Source organism: Phocoena sinus, chromosome 13, assembly GCF_008692025.1.
Source record: "Phocoena sinus isolate mPhoSin1 chromosome 13, mPhoSin1.pri, whole genome shotgun sequence".
Lineage (NCBI taxonomy): Eukaryota > Metazoa > Chordata > Mammalia > Artiodactyla > Phocoenidae > Phocoena > Phocoena sinus.
The window spans coordinates 75,392,566-75,414,005 of NC_045775.1; the positions used below are offsets into that span (position 1 = coordinate 75,392,566).

The following is a 21,440-nucleotide window of genomic DNA, read 5'->3' on the forward strand; positions in this document are numbered from 1 at the left end:
GCCTTGTTGCACTGGCCAGGATTTACTGTACGATATTGAATAGGAGTGGTGAGAGAAAACATCCTTGTCCTTTTCCGTATCTTAGAGGGGAAATATTCAATCTCTTTTTAAGTATGATGTTAGTCAAATATTTTTATAGATGCCCTATATTAAGATAACAGTTTCATAGTTTCCTGAGAGGTTTCTTTTTTTTTATCATAGATGGGTGTTGATAATTATCAAATGATTTTTCTATGCCTATGATCATATGGTTTTTCTTCTTTAGTCTATTAACATGGTGAATTACATCTATCAGTGGTCAAATATTGAAGCAGGCTTGAATTCCTGAACTGAACTTCACTTGGGTCATGATGTACTATACTCTTTTATATTGCTGGATTCAAATTACTAATATTATTTGAGGATGTTTTTGCGCCTATATTCATGAGGGACATTGATCTTTAGTTTTCTTTTCTTGTAACATCATTGTGTGGTTATGAGTTAATACTGCCTCATAAAATGACTTAGGGAGTGTTCCTTCCTCTTCTATTTTCTGCAGGAGATTATACAGAACTAGTATTAATTTTCACTTAGATGTTTGGTAGAATTCAAGAGTGAAACTATCTGAGCTTGAAGTTTTCTCTTTTGGAGGGATTTTAACACAAAACTGAATTTCATTCATACAATTTGAATTATTCAGGTTATCTATTTCTTCTTGAGGGGACTTTATAGTGTATCTTCCAAGGAAATGGTCCATTTCATCCAAATTGTTGAAGTTATTAGACATAAAGTTTATCACAATATTTCTCTATTATCCTTTTAAAATATGTGGGATCCATAATGATGTCCCCTTTATCATTGCTGATATTGGCAATTTGTATTTTCTCCCTTTCTTTCTTCGTTTGTCCTGCTAGTCATTTATCACTTTGACCTTTTCAAAGAACCAGCTTTGGGGTTGATTGATTTTCTTTATTGTTTTTATATTTTCCATTTCACTGATTTCTCCTCTAATCTTTATTATGTCCTTTCTTCTTCTTGCCTTACATTTAATTTTTTATTTCTTCAAAATTTCCTATGGTGGAAGCTTAAGTTGCTGATTTGAAACTTTTCTTTTCTAATATAAGCATTTAATACTGTAAATTTCTGTCTAGTCACTGCTATAGCTGAATCTTGTGAATTTTGATATATTGTATTTTTATTTTAATTTAGTTCAAAATATATTTTAATACTCCTGAGACTTCTTCTTTGATATATGGCCTAGTTAGAAGAATGTTGCTTATTATTAAAATATTTGGGGATTTTCAACATATCTGTTACTGATTTGAACTTTAATTCTATTATAGTCCCAAAATATACTTTTATAATTTCTGTCCTTTTAATTTGTTAAGATTGGCTTTATGACCCAAAATATGGTCTATTTTGGTACATCTTCTATATACACTTGAGAAGAATGTGTATTCTGCTATTGCTCAGTGATTTTTCTATAAATCTCAATTAAGTCAATTTGGCTGATGGTAGTGTTCAGATCATCTGTATCCTTACTGATTTTCTGCCTACTTGTTCTGTTGGTTACTCAGAGAGGAATGATGAAATGTCCAACTATAATTGTGGATTTGTCTAATTCCCCCTATGTTACATCAATTTTTGCCTCATTTGTTTTTAAATAAACTCTTTATTTTAGACTTACAGAAAACTTACAACAGAAATATAGAGGTTTCCCATATGCCCTGAATCCAGTTTCCTCTACTGTTAACATATTACATTAGTCTAATACATTTGCCACATCTAATGAAACAATGTCACTATATTATTATTAAAGTCCATATTTTATCTGAAGTTTCTCATTTTTATCTAATGTCCTTTCTCTGTCCCAGGATCCTTTCCGGGATAAACATTACATTTAGATGTCTTGTCTTCTTGGACTCCTTTAGACTGTGACAGATTCTCAGACTTTTCTTGTTTATTATGATCTTGATAGTTATGAGAAGTACTAGTCAGGTATTTTATAGAACGTCTGTCATTTAGGGATTGTCTGGTGTTTTTCTCATGATTAGACTGGGGTTATAGATTCTTGCAAGGAAGACCACAGAGGTAAAGTATTATTATTATCACATCTTATTAAAGATAAATGCTATCACCATGACTTTTCACTAATGATATTAAGCTTGATCACGTGACTGAAGAAGCATTTTTTCCCCACTATAAAATTACTACCCAACTTTCCACACTGTATTCTTTGAAAGGAAGTCTCTATGCAAAGCCTACATTTAAGGGGTGAAGTTATGTTCTACCTCATTGCTTCCAGCAATATCCTTTGTCCAGATCTTGGTTTTTAATACCATTTTCCAATAAAATGAATCAGAGATCCTTATAGAAATGACTGATTCTAAGGATGAGTCAGAGAATATACAAGATGAACCTGGAGCATCCTCCAGTGCCAAAAAGTAAGGAAGTGCTCAAAAAACAAAATGATGGACAAACCCACAGCCAATATCATCCTCAATGGTGAAAAACTGAAACCATTTGCACTAAGATCAGGAACAAGACGAGGTTGCCCACTCTCACCCCTATGATTCAACATAGTTTTGGAAGTTTTAGCCACATCAGTCAGAGAAGAAAAAGAAAAGAAAGGAATCCAAATCAGAAAAGGAGAAGTAAAGCTGTCACTGTTTGCAGATGACGTGATACTATACATAGAGAATCCTAAAGATGCTACTAGAAAACTGCTAGAGCTAATCAATGAATTAGGTAAAGTAGCAGGATACAAAATTAATGCACAGAAATCTCTGGTATTCCTATACACTAATGCTGAAAAATCTGAAAGTGAAATTTAGAAAACACTCCCATTTACCATTGCAACAAAAAGAATAAAACATCTAGGAATACACCTACCTAAGGAGACAAAAGACCTGTATGCAGAAAATTATAAGACACTGATGAAAGAAATTAAAGATGATACAAATAGATGGAGAGATATACCATGTTCTTGGACTGGAAGAATCAACATTGTGAAAATAACTCTACTACCCAAAGCAATCTACAGATTCAATGCAATCCCTATCAAACTACCACTGGCATTTTTCACAGAACTAAACCAAAAATTTTTACAATTTGTATGGAAACTCAAAAGACCCCAAATAGCCAAAGCAATCTTCAGAAAGAAAAATGAAGTTGGAGGAATCAGGCTCCCAGACTTCAGACTATACTACAAAGCTACAGTAATCAAGAGAGTATGGTACTGGCACACAAACAGAAATATAGATCAATGGAACAGAATAGAAAGCCCAGAGATAAACCCACACACATATGGTCACCTTATGTTTGATAAAGGAGGCAAGAATATACAACAGAGAAAAGACAGCCTCTTCAATAAGTGGTGCTGGGAAAACTGGACACCTACATGTAAAAGAATGAAATGTGAACACTCCCTAGCACCATACACAAAAATAAACTCAAAATGGATTAAAGACCTAAATGTAAGGCCAGACACCATCAAACTCTTAGAGGAAAACATAGGCAGAACACTCTATGACATAAATTACAGCAAGATCCTTTTTGACCCACTGCCTAGAGAAATGGAAATAAAAACAAAAATAAACAAATGGGACCTAATGAAACTTCAAAGCTTTTGCACAACAAAGGAAACCATAAACAAGACGAAAAGACAACCCTCAGAATGGGAGAAAATATTTGCAAATGAAGCAACTGACAAAGGATTAATCTCCAAAACATACAAGCAACTCATGCAGCTCAATATCAAAAAAAGCAAACAACGCAATCCAAAAATGGGCAGAAGACCTAAATAGACATTTCTCCAAAGAGGATATACAGATTGCCAACAAACACATGAAAGAATGCTCAACATCATTAATCATTAGAGAAATGAAAATCAAATCTATAATGAGATATCATCTCACACCAATCAGAATGGCCATCATCAAAAAGTCTACAAACAATAATTGCTGGAGAAGGTGTGGAGAAAAGGGAACCCTCTTGCACTGTTAGTGGGAATGTAAATTGATACAGCCACTATGGAGAACCGTAAGGACGTTCCTTAAAAAACTACAAATAGAAATACCATATGACCTAGCAATGCCACTACTGGGCACATAGCCTGAGAAAACCATAATTCAAAAAGAGTCATGTACTGCAATGTTCATTGCAGCTCTATTTACAATAGCCAGGACATGGAAGCAACCTAAGTGTCCATCAACAGATGAATGGGTAAAGAAGATGTGGTACATATATGGAATGGAATATTACTCAGCCATAAAAGGAAACGAAATTGAGTTATTTGTAGTGAGGTGGATGGACCTAGAGTCTGTCATACAGAGTGCAGTAAGTCAGAAAGAGAAAAACAAATACTGTATGCTAACATATATATGGAATCTAAAAAAAAAAAAATGGTCATGAAGAACCTAGGGGCAAGACAGGAATAAAGATGCGGGCCTACTAGAGAATGGACTTGAGGATATGGGGAGAGGGAAGGGTAAGCTGGGACAAAGTGAGAGAGGGGCATGGACATATATACACTACCAAATGTAAAATAATAGCTCGTGGGAAGCAGCCACATAGCACAGGAAGATCAGCTCAGTGCTTTGTGACCACCTAGATGGGTGGGATAGGGAGGGTGGGAGGGAGGGAGACGCAAGAGGGAGGAGATATGTGGATATATGTATATGTATAACTGATTCATTTTGTTATAAAGCAGAAACTAACACACCATTGGAAAGCAATTATACTCCAATAAATATGTTGAAAAAAAACATGAAAAAAAATTTTTAAATAAAAAATAAAATAAAATAGATTCTCTATTGTTGGTGAAAAAAAGAAAAAAAAATTACGGCTTATATCAAAGATACACAGAAATCAAGTGAAAGAATTTTCAATGACCCAAGTTGTAATGATCTGACCAAACAGTAAATAATACAATATTGTGTTATAACCCAAATTATAAAATAAATATCCATGAATTCATATTGATATAAGTAAACAACTGAGTGGATGAATAGATAAATAGGTAGATAGATAGACAAAGGATAAAAGACAAATCTTCTATAAAGAAAAATTCCAAATAACTTATGAGGATACTGCATCTCAAGACAGTGGAGCTTTATTTATTTTGATGCTCCGTTGTTAGATGTATTCACACTTAGTATTACTATTTCTTCTTGGAGAATTGACCCTCATCATTTACATATTTTCCCTCTTTATTTTTTATAAGATTTCTTCTTCTGAAGTCTGCATTATCTGACATTAATATAGTTAGTACAGATTTCTTGTAGAGTTTTCATGGTATTACTTTCTCCATTTTTTCACTTTTAACTTTTCTATGTCTTTATATTTAAAGTATTTCTTGAACAGCATATAATTGTTCCTGCTTTTTTATCCAATCTGATTTTTAAAAAGTCTTTTAAATGACATGTTTAGACCATTAATATTTAGAATATTATTTGTATGGTTGGATTAAAATTGTCATCATGCTGGTTTTTTATTTGTTTGTTGTTTCTTTTTTCCTCTTTTTCTTTCCTCTCTTGATTTAATTGTATAGGTTTTATGATTCCGTTTTATCTTCTCTATGGAGTTGTTATTCATACTTCATTAAAGCAATTTTTAGTGGTTATCCTAGATTTAAAATATAGATTTTCAATTAATCCAAAACAAACTTCAAATAATATTATACTTCTTCATGCATAGTATAAAGAGTTTATAATACCATACTCCCAATTCTCCCTCTCATCCTTTGTATTAATGTTGTCATATATTTTACTTTTATATGTAGTATAAGCACTACATACTGCTACTATTTTTGTTTTTTATAGTTACCTTTTAGGAGAATAAAAATAGGATATGAAATTTATTTTACATCTGTTCCATTTCCAATGTTCTTCATTTCTTTGTATGGATCAAAGTTTCTGACTCATAGCATATTCATTCTGCCTGAAGAACTTCCTTTAATATTTCTTACTGAGTAGGTATACTAGCAATGAACTCCCCAAATTTTTGTTTTGAGAAATTCTTTATCCTTTATTTTGAATGATATTTTCACTGGTATATAATTCTGAGCCGGCAGATTTTGTTTTTTCTTTCAACAATGTAAAAATATCCTTTTGTTATCTTTTTACTTGCATGATTTCTGACATAAAGTCTGCTGTAGTTCTTATCCTTGTTCTTCTGTAGATAATATGTATTTTTTTGTCTGGCTGCCTTCAAATTTTTCTCTTTTTCTTGGTTTTTGGCAGTATGAAGTGTGATATGCCTGGGTGTATGTTATTATTGTTGTTTACCATTTATATTTATCCTGCTTGATATTCTCAGAGTTTCTTGGATCTCTGGTTTTGTGTCTGCCTTTAACTTTGAAAAAAATTGAGCCATTATTTCTTTGATATCTCTTCTGCTGTGTTTTCTATCTCTCTTATCCTTCTGGGATTTCTATTACATGTATGTCAGACCATCTGATATGGTACCAAGCTCATGGATATTCTGTTCTAGGTTTGGATGGGGGCAGGGGAGCGTTTCACTGTTTTTTCTCTTTGTGTATGAGTTTGGGTAATTCCTACTCACTTACCTTCAAATTCATGGATTCCTTGTCTGTGTTCATCTCATCAAAGACATTCTTTGTATCTCTTACAGTCTTCCTCATTTCTAACATTTCCATTTGATTTTTAATTATAGTTTCCATCATTTTATTGACATTTCCCTTCTGATCTTGCATGTTGTCTACCTTTTCTGTTAGATCCATTAACATATTAATCACAATTAGTTTAAGTTCCATCTGTTAATTCCAACATATGTGTCAGACTTGAGTGTGATTCTGATTAATTTTGTATCTTTTGGGATGTATGTTTGCCTTGCCCTTTCACATACTTCTTAGATTGTTGTTGAAATCCAGACATCTTATGCAGAACAGTAGATACTGAAGTAAATAATTTTTATGCCTGGAAATGATCATGCCTTTCCTTCTACTTGGCCTTCTGTGTGGCATGTTATATTAAATCTGGTTAGAAATTCGGCTAGATTTGAAGTTTGGTGTTGCTGTGGTTGCCCTCAGTATACCACAGTATTCAAATTGTTCTAGTGATACCTTGTGTTTAGTTTGGGCTTGTTTGCCAACAGTCATTTTTTCAATTTCTGTTTTCCCTGACCTTGGGTCATTCTTTCGTTTTATGCCCAGAGAAAATCTGTACCTTGCAGCTTTCCACTCTCTATTCCACTGTTATTCTTCCTGGTGGAAGAAGTGAGGAGGAATATTCCCTTGTGTTCTGATTAAGTTTCTATCCTAACAAAGCACTGTGCTCCTTTTTCACAAAATTCTGAGCTTCACAGTTGTTCCTGTCCCTCCTCCAGCTTTAGTAATATTTGTAATATTTAGTAATATTTGTAGCCCCCAGGGACTTCACACTCTCATGCTACCCTACATTCAGTCTTAGCAACTTATTTTTAAAATTCAGCAACATCTTCTAACTAGTTTAAACGGCAACCCAAGGCATCTCTCCTAGGTAAGCAAATTCTCGGGTCCTGTTTCTTGCTGTGGAGAAAACTGTGGGTACCAGTGTCTCTTCAAATTTTGACTTAGTTGGTTTCTCTGAAGCCTCACTTTTCTGATGGGTTCAATACAAGTCATTAACTTGCAGTTTGTGCAGATTTTTCTTTGTTGTAAGAGTGTCAGTGGTGTTCTTTCCAGCTCTTTATGTGCCCAAATTGAAACCAGAAGCCTTGGGCTGTTTTTCAGATAAAAAGGATGGTGTCTCTGAGAGTGTTTGTTTTCCAGCTTCCAGTTATCATTGACCTGAGAAACCCAACTCTGAAGCCTAGACATTGGGCAGCTATTGAACAAACAGTTGATGCCACCCTAGTAGACCTTGACATTCCATTAACCTTGGAGAAGCTCTCTGAGTTGCATGTTTTTGACTTTGGCCGAGAAATCCAGGATATTTCTGGACAGGCTTCTGGAGAAGCTGCCTTAGAAACAGTTCTTAAAAAGGTAAACCTGAAAAATGTATATTCTGAAGATCAGGGAATGTAAAGGTTTTCATATTCAGTGAGATCAACTTTTGTTTTATCTGAATGGGTTTTTCAACATTGCAGCTTTCACCCTCTCATTATCAGTTATCCTGTGCTGCTTCCTTACATTTATATCATTATTATTGTTATCACCTCTATAAATATCTTCTTTCTGCTTAGCTTATAATCCAACAGGAACTTGATGGCAACAAATTTGCATGCTTTATATAAAGAACCACATACCAAGGAAGATCTCTTATGCCAAAATACATTACCTTTCAAACTTACACACTAGAGAAGATTCACTATACGAAATGCTTCAAAAGCACATTGAGAAGATTTCTCTACTTAGGATATTTAACCTCCTTACTCCAAAAACACACATCTTCCAAGCATCTATGTAAAAAGAATTTTTTTCTTTTAATTAAAGCATGAAGTGGGAGGGAATACACATGAAAGTATCACAAATTATTCATATGTTTTAATGCTATTCAATAAAATTAAGCAAATCATTGTCATCTAACCTAGAAGATTTTAAGAATTTTAAAGGCAGAAGGAGATTAGGATAATTATGGAGTTTTCACTTGTTTCATTCCACGTGCATTTATCAAGTACCTACACACAAATGAATTGAGCTATCCTAAGACTTGAACTATTTCTAAGGTGGAGGATTCTTGGAAAACAACTGAATTTGTCGTCCTCCCTCACCGTGACTCCAAAGATGTGTTTATCCTGGGTGGCACAGATGACATACAGGTGGGTAACTGGGTTATTGAAACTTATGTTGAAGGTTCTTGTGAGACCTAGTCCTAAATATTCTATGGGAGGTTATGATGAAGGACTGAAATATGAGAGTTATTAAACAAGGAAAAATCTAATTGGGAAGGCAATATATGAATATGAATAATTGACATGAATACTTGTACATGAAATATTTAGTAAAGCAATATATATATATTATATATATATATAGAGAGAGAGAGAGAGTTATAATCTTGTAGTTGATAACTGTTGAGGAATTTAGAAGAGCAAAGAGATCAGTTGTGGCTGAAGTGATCAGAGAATCCTTCCTAGACCAGCAAAGACATGCTGGACCTTAAAAATCTGGGGGTCTGATAGGCATAGATGGGAATGGAAGGCATTTCAAACCATTTAAATGAGGCAAAGAAGCGTGAATGAGCATTTCAGGTTTATATCACACTAAGAAGCTAAATTTACTTGAATTTTTTGAGATTAGGAGTAGATGGTCATGCTCTATTAACAGCAAAAGAAGATAAATCTAACCCATGTGTTTGGAATATTCTTAGTGACTTAAAATCCAAAGGGCACATTTGTTTAGCAAAAGAATCTGGGAATTATGATTCAATTTAAAAAGCAAAGCCCACACAGAGACCTATATTCAATATCCTGTAATAAACCATAATGGAAAAGAATATGAAAAAATTGTACACATATGTATAACCGAATCACTTTGCTCTACAGCAGAAATTAGCACAATATTATAAATCAACTATACTTCAATAAATTTTGTTTAGAAAAGCAAAGCCCTGGCCTGTTATGGTGTACCCAGGCCAGAATTAGAGATGAAATGGCTTTGCCAGGTGTAGTCTGGCAGACCCAAGATGGAAATCAGTCAGTATGAGGCCAGGTGATGCCAGGTGATGGGGCTTCTGCTCTCAAGAAGTTTATAATTTAAATAGAGCAATTAAAATCCTTTAGATTAACAGACACAGTTTTTTAAATGTACATGTTCTGCGAGGGGTGCTGTGGTATAAGAGGAAGGAGTAGGGGAGGGGGGAGGTAGAGGGAAAACTGTCTATAATCATCCAGAGCTTGACATGAATGAGTTCACTTTTCCTCTTCCTCAAGATAATTGAGGGAAAGTGATGTTTCATTGGGTAGGGAAGACACTTACTTTTTCAAGTTTTGAGCACTTTGAGAAATAAAGACCTGGATGACCAAATGATATAAAGAAGGTACCAGATACCTTGTAGGGGGGAGACTGGAGAAGACTGCTGAGCTAAACAGAAATGTGTGCCATTAATAATTACAGAAACAGCCAGGATTTGACAATCAGAAGTTCCTTGGTGACATTTAAGAGAACATCATAGTGCATTATAAACCCTAGTGAAGGAGAGAAGGAGGGGAAGTGGATGGGTGGGAAACAGTAAGTGAGATTAAGCTGTTTATTCAAAAAGTTGGCTTTTAAATGGTTTGGGATTAACATATACACACTACTATATATAAAATAGATAATCGACAAGAACCTACTGTATATATAGTACAGGGAACTCTACTCAAAATTCTGCAATAATTTATACAGGAAAAGAATCTGAAAAAGAATGGATACATGTATGCGTGTAACTGAATCACTTTGCTGTACACCTGAAACTAACACAACATTGTAAATCAACTATATTCCAATATAAAACTAAAAATGTTAAAGTAAAAATAAATAAATGGGCTGTTGGAATTAAATATCTGTAATTATCTTTGAGAGCAAAAACACATGGTGTCACATGTATTTTCTTTGCCTTTCCTTAAAGGTCCTTCTTGATGACAGCACCATCAACATTGCAACCATTGCCTCATCACGTTACGCTGGCCCACTGAAAACTCGAGTGGATGACTGGCAGAAACAACTTGCTTTGTTTAATCAAACACTGGTGAGTAAGGATCATTTCAATTCATGGACTCAGAGAATTGGATTTAGAAATCATTTGTTCAGTCACTTAAATATTGTACAGTTTAGATATAAGATTTAATTATTGACATTTTATTATGCTCAAAATGTAAGGAAAATGCAAATATATTGAACTCTTCTTTGCAAGACTACACCATCACCCTGTATTAGTTATTATTGCTGTGAAACAAAGTACCACAAACTTAGTGGTATAAAACAATCTACATTTATAATCCCACAGTTTCTGTGGGTCAGGAGTTCATAACTTAACTGGGTCTTATACTCAGGGCCTCACGAAGGTTCAGTCAAGATGTGGGCCAGGACTGGGCTCTCCTCAGAGGTTCAACTGAGGAAGGACTTTGGCAGAAATCATTTTCTTGCAATTCCGGGACCGGGGGCTTCATTTTCTCACAGGCTGTCAACCAGAGGCCATCCTCAGCTCCTCCATGTTGCCCACAGTTTTTTTGCATGTGGACTTCCTCAACCAGATCACTTGCTCCATCAGTCGAGCCGGGAAGAGAAAGTCTCCTGGCAAGACAGAGGTTACAGCCTTGTGTACTGTACACATAACTGTGTACATCCTGTTATCTTTGTGTATTCTCCATAGCTAGAAGAAAGTCACGGTGGCACCCACACTCAAGGGGAGAGGATCACACAAGGTCAGGAAGCCCAGGTCTTGGGGGCCACCTTAAGAGTCTAGCCACAGCAACTCATATTTACTAAACAAATACTGCTGCTTGAAGTCTCCTTGGCGCCCTTCCTGTCATACACACCTTCTCTTTATTTTATTCAAACTCAGATTATCCCATAATAAAGAACCCACTTACTCTGGTCTCACTTTGTTCCCATCCAATCTCTTTTTTAGACTTCATTTTTTTACCTTGATTTAACTATGGTGTGGTTTTTATATGTTCTAATATGAAAAGGTATCTGTGAAATAATAAAGGCGCTAAGTAAGAAAAGGCAATTTGTTCCATCCTCATTTCATAGAGACCTCTATGGTGAATCCATCCTCTTCAATGGGGACTTTTTAATCTGACGCCTGTCCAGCCTTCTGTACTGATGGCTGAGCCCCATGAAAGGAGAGACTAAATTTAGATCAAAGTAAAGGGCATGTTTCCATAGAAGGTCCTTAAAAGAAGCAGTGCTGAATAGTAGGGATCCTCCAGAGAATTAAGTGTATAGTGTGAGACCTGAAATAAACCAAGGAGTGGTTGGGACATTAGGGCTTAAGCATAGCCCCCAAATCTAGAGTGAGACACGAGAAACCCTTTCACAGATCTCAGGCCCACACATGCGATAGCAGGAGGTGCAGAGGAACGGTGAGGTCTATAAACGTTAGATCTGACCCTGCACTTCTGCTCTCTCTGATTAACAGCGATTGTCTCTAGGAGAAAAGTGATGCGTGATTTTCTTCTTCTTCCCAGTGTTCTGTCTTTGCCACGTGTTCTGTCACAAGCAGGTTTTACTTTTTTGATCGAAGGAAATGAATCATATTTCTTCTTAAAAAGAGGGAGAGGGAAGAATGATAGACATAATTGAGGTGGGCAAAAAAAACCCCACCTTTTTTGCTAACCATTTTTATATTTGGAAATAGTAAGTAAATCACTAAACTTACCACTTCCCAACCCTTCAGATTCCTTTAAGTAAGCATCGTGCCTCCACCTAGAGTGTCTCCTCTGGGCATTTTAATCCTCTTTCTCTGGGTCCATTCTGGTTACCACACAGTAGTAGACTCGTTATAACTCTACTCAGTACAAAAAATGGGTTGAAATTAGGCTGAGGTGAGACTTGGACCTTTTAATCAGGTTTCATTTCAAAGAACCTGTGAGAAGCTGCCAAAAGGAAAAAGATACCGTGAATCCCCCTGTAATTATTTTTAACATAACTGTATTTTTTCAACCTGAGGTTAAAAATCTGGTAATGTCCCTATTTTTCTCCTAGGAAGAGTGGCTGAACTGCCAGAGAAACTGGCTCTACCTAGAGAGTATTTTTAACGCTCCAGATATTCAGAGGCAGTTACCTGCAGAGGCCAAGATGTTCCTTCAAGTGGATAAGTCATGGAAAGAAATCATGAGGAAGGTGAACCGGCTGCCTAATGCGCTCCGAGCAGCTACTCAACCAGGTAATAAAGAAACCACAAAGGAATTACGGTTATCTAAAAGGTCCATCACCTGTAAGATTCTAATAAAATGTGGTACATTCAACCCTTGATTCCAGTCAGCGTTGATGACCAGGAACATCTGTAGTACATTTGACACTCTTGCTAAACAATGTGAATCGAACACTGTTGTTATTTTATTACTATTTGCATTATTATTATCGTCATCATCGTCACCATGTTTCAGCTCAGTTCATAGTTTGGGCACACAAGAATGTACTTCTTTTGCTGTTTTTAGAATTAGGGGATCCTGCCACAGAGTATCAGTGATGCTTCCATCTCACAATTTAGGCTACAAAAAATACATTTACATTCAGTTGACCTATTCTGTTAAAGTTCTCACAGACTTATAACCATAAAAATTTCCACACCGTATTTTAAGTAATTCATTAAGACCACTTACGAATATTGCCACTAATGGTAATTCTAATCTCAGGGTTGAAATGTGTTTTATTTATTTTTTAAATTAATTTTGATTGGAATATAGTTGATTTGCAATGTGGTGTTATTTTCTGCTGTACAGCAAACTGAATCAGTTATACATATACATATATTCACTCTTTTTTAGATTCTTTTCCCATACAGGTCATTACAGAGTATTGAGTAGAGTTCCCTGTGCTATACAGTTGAAATGAGTTTTAATAAGTTCTGTTTCTAGGGATGTGGAATCAAAGTCCTTCCAGGTGATTACACATACGTGGTGATTGAACTTTGCGGTTTGTATCACAGCCTCAGCAGGATTGATTGTTGTTCTGCAAATGGCAGCACACTGCCTATCCTGGTGATACGGATAGAGAGCTTCCTTGTCAAGCAGAGGCAGCCTGCTGGACTATACTCTTTGCCCAAAGACTCTTACATAAAACATAAACAGGCAGGAAAAACTCTATGGGATGATAAAAATCGAAAACCTTAAAACTTTGGGGCTTCAAGAGGCTGCCCACAATCCTTGGTTCCTGGTCCCCTTCCAGTCACAAATGCATCACTCCAGCCTCTGCTTCTGCCATCACATCTCCTTCTCTGCCGCTTATAAAGACCCCTGTGGGGGATTCCCTGACAGTCCAGTGATTAGGACTCCTCTCTTCCACTGCAGGGGGCACGGGTTTGATCCATCGCTGGGGAACTAAGATCCCACAAGCTGCACAGCACGGCCAAAAAAAGAAAAAAAAAAAAAAGACCCCTGGGATTACACTGGGCCCACTGCATGATCCAAGATAATCTCCCTATCCTATGATCTGTAACTTAACCACATCTGCCAGGTGCCTTTTTCCATAAAAACTAACATATTCTCAGGTTCTCGGGATTAGGACATGGGTATATCTGAGAGACCTTTATCTTGCCTAGCACATCCACTTAATGTGCATATCCAAACCTTTTGCTGCAAAAATATTAATGTGTTTTATTACAGAGTGCTGCCCCAGTGCCAACTGGACTTTTGTTATATAATGTAACTTTTGAAATTCAAAAAAATCCAAAATACATTTGGTCCTAGGGATTTCAGATAAAGGAGTGTGGACCTGTATATATCATTTCAGATGATGATAAAGCAGTGAAGAAAAATTAAGCAGGGTAAAGGCGCTAGAGAGTAGTTGGGGGCTGCAGTGTGTGTGTGTGTGTGTGTGTGTGTGTGTGTGTGTGTGTGTGTGTGTATGATGAAAGGATTTTTTGATAAAGTGGCTTTTGAGTAGAGATCTGCAGGAATGAGGAAATGAAACATGTTCGTGGATCTAAGGGAGGATTGTTAAAGGCAGAGAGAAGAACAAAGACCCTGCGATAAAAGCATGCTTAGCGTACATGACTGTCACCAAGGAAGCGAGAGTGGGGTGGAGTGCAGCACACAGGAGAGGGCTTAGGAGTGAGGCCAGAGAGGAGAGTGTGCTTGGGTGGCGGGTTGGGGATTGGATTAGGTCACTGATCACGCAGAGACTTGGAGACCGTGGAAAAGACCAGATTTGATTCTCAGACAGGTGGGGAAGCCAGGCACTGTGATACGCACCAAAACATCAAGTGAGACATGAATCTTGCTCCTAAAGGTGCTGCAGTTTACTGATAAAGACATAGGATGCTATTGCCACAATTTTTTTGCATCTAAATATGGCAGAAAAAACAGAAGACATGAGTAAGAAAGTGACAGAGAATGTGTAGTGTTTAGAAAATGGCAACTGTTTGGCTTTGGTTTGTGCACTCCCAGCCCCCAAAACTGGGGGATGACAGATAAAAAGGTTTCAAATTAATTACCTGTTCATCTGTGGCAAATATCAAAATTAATGTTATTATTCAAAGTTATAGTTAACATTCTTAGCCAACACCCCCAATTTTAACTTATTAGACCATTCTTTCATCAAATAAAAGCAAAACTTTAAAAATGTTAATATCATATTTTACTTCCACTTAAAATTATATTCTCTATTTATTTTAACACAACTTTACCAGTACCTTTTTTTTCAATGAACAGGACTTCTGGAGACTTTTCAAAATAATAATGCATTACTTGACCAAATTCAGAAGTGTCTAGAGGCATATTTAGAATCAAAAAGAGTTATCTTTCCAAGGTAAGTTTATAAAGCTACCAACAATATTTTTTAGTAGTTAAGAGTATCCATGGGCTTCCCTGGTGGAGCGGTGGTTGAGAGTCCACCTGCCAATGCAGGGGACACGGGTTCGTGCCCCAGTCAGGGAAGATCCCACATGCCGCAGAGCGGCTGGGCCCGTGAGCCATGGCCACTGAGCCTGCGCGTCCGGAGCCTGTGCTCCGCAACGGGAGAGGCCACAACAGTGAGAGGCCCGCGTACTGCAAAAAAAAAAAAAAAAAAGAGTATCCATTAATTTGTTAAGATATATTTAAAAACAAGCTATAAAATCAAAACATCTGGGAACCAAAGAGAGAAAACAAGAAAGATATTTCATAATAGCAATCCAGCTAATATCTTGATTGGGGCGTGTAAGTGTCAAGGATAAATACACAATATTTGGTTTAAGTGGATAAGTACCCAAGGTGCTGGAAGGATTCTTGATCACAGCATCGTTTCACTGCTGGGTGTGTATGTGTGTACCTGCATGTGTGTGCGTGTCCACAGATGGGTATGTAAAAAGTTAGAGACCTTTGTTGCCTGAGCTGGTTTCTTTAGGTTAATTGGTGGCCTAAGAGGGTTACTGTAGAAGTCATCTAAGAGTTCATTGCACAAATTCCAAATGAAATTTTTTACTCATCCATTCATTCTAGAAACATACCAAATGTTTTGCTCAGTGATAAAAATACAAAGAAGAAAAGGCCAGATCCCCACTCTAATGGAGCTCGTGGTTAACAGGTGGACAGTCATGTAAATACACCATTTCAATATAATTATATATGACTACCTGATGGTAGCAAGTGCTCCAGACTTCAGTCATTGGGGCACATTGTACCGTAACACAGACAATATCAAAAAATGGCTCATCTTTCATGGATTTTTCCTGTTAGATATAAAGGAGATGGCTGTTAAGGTCTCTCCTAGGACAAGCACTGAGTCAGCCAGGGTTAGGTGCTTATGTGGGTTACTTGGGTAAGAGGGGTTATTGCTGGGCACCAGGACTGGGTATGTGTGTGCACAAGATATCCAAGAGCTGGAGGATTTGATTGAGTTTAACAGATTCAGGCAACATGGGAAAAGACAGAAGAGTTTGAGGTTTGGAATGTGCCTTTTATTTCACTCTTAAATCAGTGGTTCCTAACTTGAGTCTCCCAAGACCAGAGAAAATCTATACCCTGTTTTAATCTTTAGAGAAATCTGGACACAAATTTACCTGTGATAATATTGAACACCAAAAAGCATCAACTTTTATTTTTCCTTTTGTTTAGAATTACATCAACTAAGTCTACAGTGTTTATTATATCAGAAGGCTCTGTACACACTGATTTCATGCTCCAAGCCTTAATGAAGGCTTACTATGAGCCATGGACCAAGTTAGGTTCTGGGGACTCAAGGTGAATATAACACTGTTCCTTCTCCCACAGGGCTCATAGTCCAATCTTGACAGTTATCTGTTTTATTAGTTGAAAAGAGGCAGGGGTACAAATTATTACCATATGTGATATTTTAAAGAAGCAAGACTAATAGGGTGCAACCCAAAACATCTTTGTTTCTAATGACAGCCTCTGTGTTCTCTACTAGGGGCTAGTTTCTTCCTGTCCCTGGCCAAAATCTTGAGCAGGCCGCGTGAATTTTCTGGTCATTCTCTGATAATAATACAAAAAGTTCTCATTACCTTAACCCATTAAATGATCTATAATAATCAAAACTCTGAACTTCTTTCAAAGTGAAAACATCCCCCTTCTCTGGCCTAAGCCTGTTGCAAGGCTGAAGGCTTTAGTGATGATGAGGATGTGTGGCATCAACCCTCCCCACTTCCTATTAAGTTCCTGAGGTCTCCAGTTTGGGGACAGGAAAGGGAGGAGAGGCAAGACGGCAGGAGAAGCCTGACTTGGCTGGTACCCAACTGGGCCCCTCTCTCACGTGGGACCTTCCACGTGCTAATGGGATCCCTCCAATCCCGAGGGATGTCTCATAGGCAGCTTCCTCCACAGGAGTGAAGTGTCTTCTTCAGCCAGACCCTCATCCTTCTCGCTCATCCCTGGGCATCCAGGTGTGCCCCTTCTCCAGTTTTTTTTTTTTCCTAGGGTATCTTCATGTCTCCAAATGGCCCTGTTGGGCAGTATCTAAGAAAATCCCAGGCAGGATCACACCAGCATGGCCCCCATGTGTGTAGTCACAGAACCAAATAAGGTTCCTGCAGCCACCCATTCATCTATTCAACAAATTATGTACTGAATACCAGGTATATGTGGGGTACAAGGCCAGATTCTAGGGAAAACAAGTAATATATCTTCACTCTAGGAGCTCAAAGCCAAGTAACAGACATACAACCAAATCAGTATCTTAGCAAGTGCTGGCATCTTTACAATTTTTATGAAAAATATCTACCTTTTACGTACCAGGCACTCATTCCAGATGTTTGAGGTGCATCCACAGTAACCTTTATAAAAATCATATTTAGAGACACGTGGCCTCCCAGACCCAGGACCCATGAGATAGAGGTCCAGTAAGTCAGTGGATGGGGACGATATGTGGCTAAGGGATTTATCTTTCATGTCCATACAAGGCTTTGCTTCAGTTTCAAGTTACATTTTAAGCATATTCTTTCATCTAGATTTTACTTCTTGTCAAATGATGAGCTTCTGGAGATTTTGGCCCAGACACGAAATCCCCAAGCTGTGCAGCCACACTTAAGGAAATGCTTCGACTCCATTTCAAAGCTCGAATTTGCTCTCGTGCCTCCAACGGAGGGAAGAATTCCTGGCATGGAGGCAGAGCCAGAAAAGATTTACACTAATGATATTTTAGCGATGCTGTCACCAGAGGGAGAAAGGGTAAGGGCTTTTTGTTTATGATTCTTTATGCATCAACTTTGTTACTCTTCTAGGGTGGAGGGTAGAGGTTTATTCAGCATCAGCTAAACATTCATCAAGTGTTACTGTGATCTGGTCTTCTGCCGGCTCAGCAATTTCAAAGATAATCAACGATAAAATTCTTGCCCTCGAAGAACTCAAAGTCTAGCAGAGACATAGTCAAACAATTGAAAAGCCCCACAGAAAATGCAGTAACAGAAGCTCTGTTCTTGGGAACAGGGTAGAAAGTACTGGAGCCAGGTCTTAACTCTTCATAAGGGGAACAAGAGTAGGGTGGTTAAGAGCTAGTTCTACTGCCCGGACACATGGATTCCACTCCCAATCTGTAAAACAAGGATTAGTAATACTGCCTGATTAATGAGTTGCTGGGGATTTTCAAGTGTGTATGTAAATTACTTAGAACAGTACTGAGCGGGTGCTATGAAGTATTAGTTGTCATTGTTTGGCAGCAGCCTCTCCGGGGCCCGGCACAGTGCCTGTAAACACCAAGCAAGTGAATGCATTAGTAGACTGTGGGGATTCAAGTGGCCAGACAGAGGAGAATCACACATACACACACACAGGCAGCCAAGGAAGGTGGAGAGGAGACATGGGAGGGACAGCATTCCATACAGAGAAATTGTGCAGGGAAATGCCAAGGATTTCAGTCCAGGTAGAGCACAATAGTGTATCTATGGGATTGGAAGGAGCCCATAGACATTTTTCTTGTCCTACACATGCACCCAATGCTCATAGCAGCATTATTCACAATAGCCAAGACATGGGAGCAACCTAAGTGTCCACCAACAGATGGATGGATAAAGAGGACATGGTATATGTATACAATGGAATATTACTCAGCCATAAAAAAGAATAAAATTTTGCCATTTGCCACAACATAGGTGGACCTGGAGGGTTTTATGCTAAATGAAATAAATCAGACAGAGAAAGACAAATACTGCATGTTTTCACTTATATATGGAATCTAAAAAGTAATACAAGCTAGTGAATATAACAAACCAGAAACAGATTCCCAGATATAAAGAACAAACTCGTGGTTACCAGTGGGGAGAGGGGAGGGGGAGGGGCAAGATAGGGGTAGGGGATTAAGAGTTACCAACTACTATGTATAAAATAAATAAGCAGCAAGGATATATTGTCCAGCACAGGGAAATACAGCCATTATTTTGTAACAACTTTAAATGGAGTATAATCTATAAAAATATTGAATCATTATGTTGTACATGTGAAACTAATATAATATTGTAAATCAACTATACCTCAATAAAGAAATTTTTTTACTTGTCCTAAATTGATCCTCTTGCAAAAGAATTTGTTCATCACTAGTGCAAAAGAGAAAGGGGAAGGCCTAAGCTAGGATCCAGGGAAAACATGACATTTAAAGGGAGTGTAGAAGAAGAACAGATGCAGAAGCCCAGACAACCAGGGCAGTCAGGTCATTGGTAGTCCAAGAAATAAATATGAAAAGGGTTTTAAAGCGTCGATTGGACTGGATGATTGGGAGAGCACTGGTCACCTTAATGACCTGAACAGATTTAGAGGAGTGGTTGGGGCCAAAAATCAGATGGCAGGAAGTAAGGGAAAAAAGTGGAGGAATTCATTTAGTGCACATAAACTCCTCTTTCCGGGAGTTGGCTCCAAAGGGAAGCAGTGAAATAAAGCACCAAGTGGGGGCGGGGGAGAGGGGCGGTGTAAAGAGAGGGGTAGAGTAGGTATCAGTAGAAGTGCCAGTGTTCATGTTCAGGCTTCCATGTTTACCTAGCTCAAGGTTCCGTTAAAAAGTACACAGAGTGTACAGCCTACATGTTATCACAGTCTGATTATCTTCCAGGTGAGCCTGGGGAAAGGCCTCAAGGCCCGAGGCAACGTGGAGGAGTGGCTGGGCAAAGTGGAAGAAGCCATGGTCACGTCTCTGCGTCGCCTGTGCAAAGCTGCCATTGCTGACTATCTGGGGAAACCGAGGACAGTATGGGTGATCGCCGGCCACCCTTCTCAAGTAACTTACACTCCTTAAATCTCCGCCTCTGGATCCTGTTTGGGTGAGATGCATCACACACTGAAGAAAGGTGTTTCCATGCAGGTGATACTGACCATTTCTCAAATCATGTGGTGCCGCGATTTGACGGAGTGTTTGGAAAGAGAAGACGGTAATCATTTAGAGGCCCTGGAAGCTTTTGAAAAAGTAAACTTTGAGGTGAGATTACGGCAGGGTGACATCGAACATAGTGCCGTGCCAGATGGTCCCAGTGGCTTTTATTGGCATGGTTAATGCAAATTCACTACTTCAGAAATTGTAAGCCTCTGACATGACATCCAAAGCTTTGGGCTTCTCACTAAAACTATTTCTGTTCAAGTTTTCTCAGCGACACTACCCTGATGTTTGTGTAGTATGTATATGAATATTAAAAATAGAAGGAAAGCGTAACTCAAGAGGAAAATGTCAGGATTATAATGGTTTGCCACCTTTAAGAAGAAATGTTATCCTGGGTCCTGATCTCTCTCCTAGAAGTGGATTCAATCCCGGAAAACCACAGGATTTGTGCCATTTCTATTCTTAGGCCCAACATGTGCTTTTCTACTGTTTTATAGAAGCCTCAGGCAACTATCAATAAAGCAATAAATAATTGAATGAATTAAATACCATTCTACACAAATTTTTGAGCTATTGTTGGGAAATGCAACTTTACAGCCAGGCCACATCTTTAACTCCAAATTCAATTCTACTTCCAAGCAATGTTGCATTTTTAAAGACTCACCCTTAAAACAGAAAAAGGAGGAAACAACCTTCTTGAAATAGGAAAAATCCTCTCTCATGAAGGTCCTCGATAGAATTTCAACTCAAAGAGCCCCAGAGAAAAGACTTGCTAAGGAAAGTCCCATTGACCTCTTTGTAGAGGTGGCCCCTGATCAGGGTCAGCCTGAGTGAAAAATCAGCACAACAGTTTAAGGCTTTCAGAGGCACTGCCCTTCTCTGAAAAAGATTTAACCATTTATGTGAAAATCAGGAACTCAATCTATCAAAAAATGCTTTCGTTTAATCAATCATTGGCTTGGTTTAAATGCTCAGGATTTCTGACTATTCCCCCCTCCCCCACCAAAAAAAAAAAAAAAAAACCTATCCCTGAAAATGAAGTGTACTACCTTAATCACATTAGATTTTTAAGGAGAAC

At 37.8% G+C, this 21,440-nt stretch overlaps 1 protein-coding gene across 1 annotated transcript in view; it reads left to right on the forward strand.

Annotated features, from left to right (window-relative positions):
• Positions 1-21,440, forward strand: part of DNAH6 (dynein axonemal heavy chain 6) — a 293,512-nt gene that overhangs the window by 105,127 nt on the left and 166,945 nt on the right. The window contains exons 19-26 of the mRNA XM_032653510.1: positions 7,751-7,963; positions 8,647-8,739; positions 10,530-10,649; positions 12,611-12,791; positions 15,280-15,376; positions 18,012-18,231; positions 20,102-20,266; positions 20,351-20,464. Of these exons, the coding sequence (XP_032509401.1) occupies positions 7,751-7,963; positions 8,647-8,739; positions 10,530-10,649; positions 12,611-12,791; positions 15,280-15,376; positions 18,012-18,231; positions 20,102-20,266; positions 20,351-20,464 (1,203 nt within the window). The remainder of the gene's footprint in view (positions 1-7,750; positions 7,964-8,646; positions 8,740-10,529; positions 10,650-12,610; positions 12,792-15,279; positions 15,377-18,011; positions 18,232-20,101; positions 20,267-20,350; positions 20,465-21,440) is intronic.